This window comes from Emys orbicularis, chromosome 1, assembly GCF_028017835.1.
Source record: "Emys orbicularis isolate rEmyOrb1 chromosome 1, rEmyOrb1.hap1, whole genome shotgun sequence".
Taxonomy (NCBI): Eukaryota; Metazoa; Chordata; order Testudines; family Emydidae; genus Emys; species Emys orbicularis.
In genome coordinates, this window is record NC_088683.1 from 46,947,278 (window position 1) to 46,958,505 (window position 11,228).

Here is an 11,228-nt window from a genome sequence, read left to right on the forward strand (position 1 = left end):
GTACTTAGAGACTGTAATCAAGTCACCCCTTCACGTTTCTTTGTTAAGCTAAATAGATTAAGCCCTTTAAGTCTATCACTATAATGCATGTTTTCTAATCCTTTAATCATTCTTCTGACTCTTCTTTGAACCCTCTCCTATTTATCAACATCCTTCTTGAATTGTGGGCACTAGAACTGGACACAGTATTCCAGCAGCAGTTGCACCATTGCCAAATGCAAAAGTAAAATAGCCTCTCCATTCCTGTTCAAATTCCCCTGTTTATGCATCTGAAGATCTCATTAGCTCTTTTGGCCACAGTGTCACACTTGGGAGTTTGTGTTTAGCTGATTATCCACCGCCACCTCCAAATCTTTCAGAGTCACTGCTTCCCAGGGTAGAGTCCCCCATCCTGTAAGTATGGCCTACATTCTTTGTTCCCAGATGTATACATTTACATCTAGCCATGTTAAAACACATATTGTTTGCTTCCTTCCAGTTTACCAAGTGATCTAGATCACTCTGAATCTTGTCATTTTTTTACCACTCCCCTAATTTTTGGTCATCTGCAGACTTTATCAGCAATGACTTTTTCTTCCAGGTCATTGATAAAAATGTTAAATAGTGTAGGGCCAAGAACCAGTCCATACAGGACCCCAGGGGAAACAGATTTCAAAATGTAACTGTAAATGGGGAATCATCACCACGTGGATCTATCAGCCACTTTTGAATCAATTTAATGTGTCTCATCTTAATTTTATATTTTAGTTTTTTAATCAAAGTGTTGTGTGGTACCAAGTCAAAAGTCTAAGTATATTATATCCACACCATTATCTTTATCAACCAAAATTGTAATCTCATCAAACAAAAATATCAAGTTAGTTTGACAAGATCTGTTTTCCATAAACCCATATTGATTTGCATTAATTACATTACCTTCCTTTACTTCATCATTAATGGAGTCCCATATCAGCCCGAGGTCATTATCTTGCCTGGGGTCAGTGTCAGGCTGACAGGCCTATAATTACCTGGGTCATCCCATTTAACCCTTTTAAAAATTGGCACAACATTAGCTTTCTTCCGGCCTTCTGGAACTTTCCCAGTGCTCCAAGACTAATTGAAAGGAAACGTTAATGTCCAGCAAGCTCCTCAACCAGCTCTTCTAAAATTCTTCTATGCAAGTTATCTGGACCTGCTCATTTTTAAAATGTATGACTAATATAGCTTCTGTTTAACAACCTGCAGAGACATGAGTGGAATGGAAAGTGTGTTATCACAATATAATGAGACTACATCATCTGTTTTTTCCCCCTCCAAATACAGAATTTAAACTTCTGCCTCTTCTGTGGTGTTGATCATTTTACCATTTCCATCTACTAATGGACTAACACCGTTGTCAGGATTCTTTTTGTTTCTGATATATTTTTTAAAACTCCTTATTATCCTTAACTCTGATCATAAGTTTCTTCGTGTGTCCCTTTATTTCCCTTATCAATTTTCTACAGTTCCTAACTTCTGATTTATATTCATTACCACCAACTTTTAAGTCTTGCCTTTTTAAAAATATGAAATGCTTGTATTAGAAGTTTGTCATAATTCAGATGTAAACTTTTTTTATTTTGTTTCAGTTTAATGAGTGGTGTAAAGAATAATGTTGGCAGAGGAATAAATATAGCTTTGATAAATGGTAAGTCATATTTTAAATGTGCAAAGTATTTTCATTCAAAGACCATTTTTCAAATAGTCCTTAAGGCATTTAGAGAGGGTGGGAGAAAGACAGCCAGGAGGCAAAGAGAGAGAGAGAAGAAAAAGTGATGGAGGGGAGTCATAGGCAGCAAATCCTCAGATTTATATTGAAAGTAATGTTGCAAAAATCTCTTAATTATAATTACTTTTTGATAGTTTAGAAATGCAGTGTGGAAAGCTTCAAATTGTAGTTCAATTCTTCTCTAAAAATTTTACTCTAAAATGGGTTCACAGGCTCCATGTTCATTTTATCTCAATGATTATCAGCTAATATATGTTCTGTTTACATGTAAAATGGAAAAACTGCCATGCTTCCAAAGTCAAATGGTGCTCTTTATTTGTTAATGTGCCACCACCAGTAATAAAGATTCTGTGAGCCACTTGTTTTCAGTGGAGCTTAGTTAAAAGTTCCATTGATAATGCCAGAATAGAATCAGTCATTCTTTCATAGCTAAGTTTCATGCCATGATTCCACAGCCACAGAGCTTCCCACCAAATGTTACTTGTTACAGGATTATGTTCTAGAATTTAAGCTTTCATTAAAAAACAGAAACATTCTGCACATATGATTGTGAAGGGGGGAAAAGCTTGAAAAATGTATATGTTGTGATTGACACTCGCACACACGGTTTCAGTAGTAAAGATGACCATTTAAGTGTCAACTTTGTCAGCTATTTCACTGATGATGATTTTTGCAGAAATATCCAGCTAATGTGCTTATGCCTCAATCTTAAACTGTCTCCATCTGACCAGTTAGGTAGGGAGCAGCTGAAATGCCCTGCTATCTTCTATAATGCAGTTATGATGTAGATTTTTGTATTTTCAGTGCATATCAAAAACTGACTGTGGAACAGCATAAAATAAACTCAGCTCAAAATGAATAACAGGCTACTCTACTGGTTGTAGTATTCATTTTCGTATCTAATTCATTAAATCCTCAATGTTTTTAATTTAAATGAAGCTGCCATGGAATTTCCAGTCAGCTCCAAAAATTGCCTTGTTTTCCACACACTCATTGCTACTAGGGATAAAAAGTAGTAAAAGCTAAAAAAATTTATTAAATAGATACAGGAAGCAGGTCTGAGTACGAATGTGCCATTTTTTTACTGTTCTTTAAAATTGAAAAAACCACTCATCTTTCTACTGCTGCATGAGTAGCTCTGTCACTAAGATGGCAGTGCTCTTCTTTGTCTTGTGCATAGTAGTACAGTAACAGGCAGTTAAGGTGCTGTTTTCATGGAAGAGAACATACCAGCTGAGAATTAGTATGGTATTTTTTGCAGGCTCTCAAATCTATAAGGTCACCTGTGATTGGTTGTTATGAAATGTTGAATATATTCTTAAAAGAACTTTGGATAGAGACACACAATGTAAGCTTTTTTTACTAGGCAAAACAGGAGAAGCATTGGACACCAAGTTCTTCGACATGTGGGGAGGAGGTAAGTGTTCGTGAATTGTTTCTTGTATAAAAATAACTTTGAATGGCAAAAATATATTGCTTCTGATTACATTTTAAATGTTTGAATTGAGCAGTTATGTAGTCATTTCATATACACTACTAGAATCATGAGGAGAGGACAGGTAAATAGAAGCACAAATATCTTCTGTTGTCTATGCACATGCACATAAAGGCATTTGCCCTCCTGACTAATGATCCCCCTAATGGCAGTTCTGACAGCAGACTCAAGAAGCCATCGTGTGCCAAAATGGCATATAAACTGTACTAGTAAGTTATATTGTAGTGCTAATAAATCAGTTTCCTAAATGACTAACACACAGCTCTTGTGTTATATAATTTTGGCTTCTTTTTTTTCCCCACTAGACTAATTTGGTATTGAGTACTTTCCCAATTTGGGCTACTATAGCTTCAGTTTATTGCCACCATTTTGAATTTAAATGGAAACAAACATCAGTTTCACCTATTCTGTGTAATAAAATACCTGCAGCTATAAAATTAAGGTATAGTTTCTCTGATGCTTTAGTCATCTTTTCCCCACTTAATTTCCATGTATAAACTATGTATAAGGGATATCTCAATGTTGAATTAGTACTGCAGAAGGAATAGTGTCTTGTCTAGATTTGGTATGGTAATTGCATTATGCGGTAATTCTGTGTATTCTATCTCTGTTCAGATGTGGCACCATTTATTGATTTCCTAAAGTCCATTCAAGATGGAACTGTAGTGTTAATGGGAACCTATGATGATGGTGCAACCAAGTATGTATTGACCAAATATAGTAAATTTTGCATATCCTGCATTTTTAAATACTTAACATATATGTATGTGTACTGAAAAAAACCTAAACTGTTCCTAAAACATGTTTGAAGAAATTTTGCTTCTGGGAAAATATCATTGACACTATCCTTTATGGGAAAGTTTCTTAATTTTTATGATCTTGTAACCTGAAGAGTGTTCAGGCTGTGCAGAAATAAAGCATACAGTAGAACCTCAGAGTTACAAACATCTTGGAAATGGAGGTTGTTCGTAATTCTGAAATGTTCATAACTCTGAACAAAACTTTACGGTTGTTCTTTCAAAAGTTTACAACGGAACATTGACTTCATAGAGCTTTGAACCATGACTGTGCAGAAGAAAAATGCTGCTTTCCCTTTATTTTTTTAGTAATTTACATTTAACACAGTACTGTGCTGTATTTTGTGTGTGTGTCTCTCTCTCTCTATTGCTGCCTGATTGCGTACTTCTGGTTCCAAATGAGGTATGTGGTTGACTGGTCCGTTCATAACTCTAGTGTTCGTAACTCTGAGGTTCTACTGTATTTAGTATGCTACATATAGAACAGGAGTACTTGTGGCACCTTAGAGACTAACAAATTTATTTGAGCATTGGAACATATGGAGGCCAAATGGAACATATATTGAGGATATATATATATATATATATATATATATACACATACAGAGAGCATGAAAAGGTGGGAGTTGTCTTACCAACTGGCCTCTCAGAGTTGGTAAGACAACTCCCACCTTTTCATGCTCTCTGTATGTGTATATATATATATATCTCCTCAATCTATGTTCCATTCTATGCATCCGAAGAAGTGGGCTGTAGCCCACGAAAGCTTATGCTCAAATAAATTTGTTAGTCTCTAAGGTGCCACAAGTACTCCTGTTCATTTTGCGGATACAGACTAACACGGCGGCTACTCCGAAACCTATGCTACATATGCAGCAGTTATGATTATAAAGCCTTTTAGGTTAAAAGGAGCAATGAATTGGGTATCAAAGGGCTTTTTGCGGTGAAAGTGTCCCATGCACGACTTTGACATCTAAATAACTACATATGTAATGTAACAGGGGGTAGCCGTGTTAGTCTATATTCACAAAAACAACAAGGAGTCCGGTGGCACATTAAAGACTAACAGATTTATTTGGGCATAAGCTTTCGTGGGTAAAAAAAACTCACTTCTTCAAATGCAGATATGTAATGTCTGTCTGTTTGCCATTACCATATCAATAGATTGTGCAAGTTCATTTTTTTGTTATAAAGTTAATATGAAATCAAAGAACTCGTTAGGTCCATGGTCTGTGCATACATTACAGGTGCAGTTGGTTCAGTTTTCCATACATGAATATACATGTATCTCAGGTTTCATCTCCTCGTTCTCAAGCTCAGGCCCTAAATGTTGTTTAAACCAACACAAGCAAATAAGTCAAGAGTCAAGGTTGTCATCATGACTATTAGTTGATTCCCTTTTGCTTAAGTATTGTAATTGCCAGTGTATGTGACTGAGGTGGTGGCATTTGCACTATATCAGTAAGCTACAATAGGTTATGCTTTAGTAAACTGTTGGTCTACACAAGGAGATGATGTGAGGCAAACTGTCAAACCACCAAAGTGTTCACCAACAGCAAACTAATGCAGACTCGGATGTGTCTTATTGCTATTAGGTTATAGGTTATCTATTATTTCCATTTTTAAAACTAAATAGCCATTACAAATAATTTTGGGGAGTTTTATGCAACCTATCCTTCAACTATGAAAAATAATTCCTTGTGGAAGAATATGAGAACAAACAAAGTTATGAGCAACTTTTTCCTAATTAGGAAATAAATTAAGTATTCAAAACATTTTTTGTAAATATTTTTCAAGTTCTGTTAATCCATCCCCCTCCAGCCCAGCTGTTCTTTCAGTAGCAGATTGTGGCACAATAGCCACTTTCTATGGTAAAGCCTAGATTTATAATATTGAACTGTTCCCAAATTAGGTTGTACAATAGAGTGGATTAAAAGTGGCTGCCTATTCCAAACTACTAGTGCTGGGGAAAGAAGGCAATTAAAAATTATCACTTTTCTCCTCCAACATCTCCTTCTGCTTCTCCACCACACCTGACGGTGTCTCTTCCACCACCCCCTCCCCTTTTGACAAGCTGCCTATTACCTGTTTTTTCCCTTCACGATATTTAATAAGATGGATGCAGAGATTTCTTTTGTTTTGTTTCAGTAATCATATCGCAGCTGTGTACTTGCGAGAGCTGGTATCTAAGTGTGACAACAGCAAAAAAAAAAAAAAAAAAAAAAGCTCAACAGGTCAATAGGAATGTTGGTTTGGGCGGTCCATGTCAATAGCCAGACTCTGATGTTCACTAGTAACTTCATATGAATAACAAAAACCTCATCAATATTGCATCCCGGTAATAGTAAATGCAAACAATTTCAACAAAATCTGTGCCTTATCTGTAGAGCTGCATTAGTGGGATGTAACCATCTAAATATTCTGTACAATCACAGGACAGTAGCCCAAAAATTAACGCAATTTGGTGTGCCCAAAGCTCTGGCTTAATGTGATGAATTTTGAGTTCATACCATATGATTGTACCACATTAGTTAGTAGTAATCAAAAATTTTGTGGAGTGCTCAGAAATTGAAAATGAGCCAAATTACTGGCCAAAATATAGTAGCTGGCAGGAGAAAAAAGGGTTGCCTCAAAAAAAAAATTTGGAATAAAATTTATCGTTACATCATCGCTTTATCTTCCCTGCTATAACTGGTTTGTTTAGATCTAGAGCCATAATTGTGGCAAAGGGCAGCATCATTAATTTTAAATTGGGACCTGAGCAATCATACGTTTCATCTTTCACTTAGCTGTGATCAGACTAAATGGCCTGCTTATGACATCAAAACATTCAAAAATATAAAATCAAAACCTAGAGAAAAGCATACAAAAGATAAATAATTCATGTGGTTGATTGTAATCTACAGTCTATCAGGCCTACCTTGGAAAGGTAGACTATCTTCTCATGGCCTGAGTGAGTGATACTATTCCAAAAATGGTTCTCTATAAATATGGGCTGAGCAGGTGGTGATCAGATCCTGATCCAGATTTAGGCCCTAATCCTATGAAAGCTTTCACGTGTGCTTAATTTTGAGCACATGAGTAGTCCCACTGAACTCAATGGAAGTAATAACATTCTTTAAGTTAAGCATGTGCATAGATCCTTGTGGGATTGGAGGCCTTGGTTTTTGCAGGTTTGGATCCGCATGCTGGCCACGTGACATTTTGGCATCAAATGGTAGAAATCTCATTCCGTCAACTGGCCTCATAAAGAGAGGCATTCCCAATTCTAATTGTAACACTAGCCCAAATACCAACTAACTGGAAATTGTATTGTGTGAATTAGAAGCTGAATGGTGAACTGAGCAATAAAGGATCTAGCTACATGGATTCTATTTTTCACATTTAACACACTTTGCATTTTGTTCAAGGCTTAATGAGGAGGCACGGAAACTGATTGCTGAACTGGGAAGCACGGCTATTACGAACCTTGGTTTTAGAGACAACTGGGTCTTTTGTGGTGGAAAAGGAATTAAGACTAAAAGTCCATTTGAACAGGTTTGTTTCTAATATTACTTTTCAGAGTGTGATAAGTCAATTTGTGCTAACCCCAAGGCTCAGCCTATTATATGAACATCAATCATTGTCTCAAACATATCACAATAGATAGTTAGTATTTAAGTTCCACAAATAATTCTTTGAATATTTAACTTCTTTTAAATATACAAAAGGATTCTGTGATATGCACCTTGGAAAAATGATACATAGATCTACATTAAAACTGATTAAATAAAACTCTGTAACATGAGTTTTTCTTACTTTAAAAAAAAAAAAAAAAAAAAGGTAGCTATAATATGGTCATGTAGGCCAGTTCAAAAATGGGTGTTTGAAATTCAAAATTTAGGCACCTAAGTAAGTGGCCTAATTTTCAAAAATGCCAATCACCCAACAGATCCCAATTATTTCAAGTTGCTTTTGAAAATAGAACACTTATTTCAGTGCCTACATATAGTCTAAGGCAGGGGTTCTCACAACAAATTTTTGGTGGCCTCAGAGTGCGGCCACCAACTCTTGCTGGTGGCCGCGCTGACAATTTTTCCTAAAATACTAAATTAACTTTAGGAAAAACAAAATAAATATGCACGTATACATGTCCAAATCGTAATTTATTTATGTAGGGGTTTTTTCAGACTCCAGTAATAAAAATAATTTACACCTGTGTCTATTCTTTACTGGACCTAAACAGACTAGAAACACCAGCTGCCTGCACTTCCAGAGTTTGTCTCTCCAGAGGGGGGCAGGGCCCAACCGCTGCTGGAGGCCCTGGGGGAGGGCCACCGCTTAGTGCCCACCTTCCCCTCTCCCTCCCTCCCCCCTGCAATCACAGCCCAGGAGGCTGTGGCCGCAAGAAAAGACCATGGTGGTCGCATTTGAGAAACTCTGATTTAAGGTGCCTATATTTAGCATCCAATTTTCCAAATTCATGGCTATTAGCAGATATTCTATTATGGTCATTGATTTTGTATGGTTCATGATTTGGGTTATTTGCAATGGGTGTCATAGATAAGGGAAAATAATTTATTTTGTCTCTAGTTCTATCTCACACCTACAGAGTAGCCTTTGCTAAAGGATGTATATGCATTTCTGGAGGGCATTATTTTTTTTATTAATCAGTGGTAGCCTAGCAATATTTATAATGGTAACAGGACAAATGGTTTTATTTTTAACAATGGATTCATGTTCTCTCTTTGTAGCATATAAAGAACAACAAGGATACAAACAAATACGAAGGCTGGCCAGAAGTTGTTGAGATGGAAGGCTGTATCCCTCAGAAGCAAGATTAAAACAAAGATTCAAAACAAAGAATGTGAGAGAAAATGCACTTTCTGCTATTATAAGGGAGAGGGCTATGAAGAAGATACTATGTAATGTAAATATTTTTAAAGCATGCATCCATCTTGTCGGTGTGCACATGAGCATTGACGTTTTGAATATCAGAATTATTTATTGCTAACGCATCTAGAAATTGTTTTGTAAATAGGCCCACAATAAACAAGACAGTGAACCATTTCTAAACAGCGTTCCTCAAAGTGCACCATTTAGTTTGCCTATGGTAAATAATCACGTTAGATCTACTGACTAAGCAATTAAGTACCCAGTAAAGGAATGAACTCATACTGAAGGATATTGTACTGTCCTCTAACAATGTAAATGTTGCTGTGAGTCCGTAACCTTTGTGGAATATGTACATTTTAGTGAGAAATTAAAGAGCTTTAATTTTTTTAGCCTCTGCCTTTTGATGGCAGCATCACTTTTTATTAAAGATCTATTTGGTTATTCTAGTACAAATGCTTTAGAATTTTGTTTTGCAGCCCCCCCAAAAACCTAATAATCAACAAAATCAGCGTACTTTATACAAAAGTGTAGATCAGCCAAAAGAAGCACAATTAAACATTTTTTTTATTAAAACAAAAGTAAATATATAAATACTTGTACATGATATTTAAAAAAAAAGCTTGAAAAGATTTGTATTTAACATGGAAATAGTGTTTACTTTGTAGAAGATACTTGGCTTAATAACAGTTCTATGACTCAATTTTTTTTTTTTTATTACAATTTTTGTACCAGCTGCCTGACCTTCAGGTCTACCTATGGCTGTTCAGCAATACTAACTAGCTGAATGATAGAGCTGTATGATGGAATGCCGTTCTGTTTTAATTCTAGTCCTAGGAGCAAGATTTCCCAGTGAGGAAAGCATGTTAGAAAATGGGCTGTTTCCTCATAGGAATTTAGTATACATAATTATGCACAGTTTCACTACTACCTGTACTAGTTCTAATGTGAATCAAGATACTCAATCAGTACTTAGGATGGGATGTTACACAGAGCACCACATTTTAAGTTATGTATCAATTGGTATCGAAAAATTAGCTAACACTGTATCCCTTTCAGCAATGGATTTTAAAAAACTGGACCAAGTTAAAGTGGCCTTATACCATAGCTCATGTAAGAGTAAATAGAAAACCGAACATTTTCTGTAGAAATTATTTTTTTTAATCACTCATATTTTTTAGTAGGGCAGGCTTAGAACCTTTTTCTGAATACAAAGTGAGTACAGTGAAACTGACTATCCAGGCATTTACTGTACAGGGACTAGAGCAGAATTCTATTTAATCTCTTGGAGTTCTATTTACACTGTATGTTCTAGTATAAATGGTCAAAATCTTTGAGCAGTACCATAAAAAAAATGTCAGGAACTGCAATATGAATCACAAATAGTGCTACTCAGAATGCTATGTAATCAGTATCTTCTGAGACAAATGTAAAACTTAATGCACTAAAATCTTTAAAGCAATATAGGGAACGATAACTTTGTTCAGAATAATATCCACCTCTAATAAGAAATGAGTAAGACTGGAATTTGAATTGTTTTCTATGTTTAACTAGCCTGCTATGTAATGTTTTCCCCTCAAGTTTAATGTAGAACAGCAATAAATGCACCTTATACAGTGAAACCATTTATTTGTAAAATATCATGCAAATTTTTAGTTCTTATTTGAGAGAGATTACATCATACATGTCAATACCATGTATATTTTTTCATCAAATAAAGTAAAAATCCCCTCAGTTCTATAAACTGGAAACTAACTTTATTTCACAATGTGAGATTAATCAAGAAAATGAATGTATAAGCTTTAGTGTTTAGGTAATGATAAAATACATTTGTTTGTACTGTGAATATTCCATTTGAAAGAACCTTGAACATACAGTACTTAGGGGTTTGTATAGCTATATACAAAAAATCCAGTTTGTATATGAATAATCTCTCTAGGCTATTGTCTTACTAGCCTCTATTCTGATACGAGTGCCAACAAAATGACATTCATACGGGGCGTGTCTACACTACAAACTTAAATCGACCTATGTTAGGTCAACTTACAGTAATTACTGTGGTGGCTGATGTTCACACTACCTTCCTTTCATTGGTGGTGCGCATCCTTACCAGGAGTGCTTCCACCAACTGAAGACAGGCAGCATGGGGAGCTGAGAGCCAGGGCTCAAAGCTCCCTGCTGGGAGCCCAGCTGCCCCCTCAGGCTTCTTGCCTCCTCGAGGGGAGCGGATGGGCGAGGGGGCAGCTGCCCAGGCTTCTCATCTCCTTGAGTGGAGAGCCGGGGCACCAGCCCAGTGGGGAGTCTGGAGGCAGCAGGG

The 11,228-nt window shown here is 36.2% G+C and overlaps 1 protein-coding gene across 1 annotated transcript in view; it reads left to right on the top strand.

Moving 5' to 3' along the window:
* Positions 1 to 10,615, top strand: part of FAM3C (FAM3 metabolism regulating signaling molecule C) — a 60,987-nt gene extending 50,372 nt beyond the window's left edge. Inside the window, exons 6-10 of the mRNA XM_065408331.1 lie at positions 1,608 to 1,666; positions 3,114 to 3,164; positions 3,858 to 3,942; positions 7,450 to 7,576; positions 8,773 to 10,615. Of these exons, the coding sequence (XP_065264403.1) occupies positions 1,608 to 1,666; positions 3,114 to 3,164; positions 3,858 to 3,942; positions 7,450 to 7,576; positions 8,773 to 8,862 (412 nt within the window). The 3' untranslated portion in view covers positions 8,863 to 10,615. The remainder of the gene's footprint in view (positions 1 to 1,607; positions 1,667 to 3,113; positions 3,165 to 3,857; positions 3,943 to 7,449; positions 7,577 to 8,772) is intronic.
* The last annotated feature ends 613 nt before the right edge of the window (positions 10,616 to 11,228 follow it).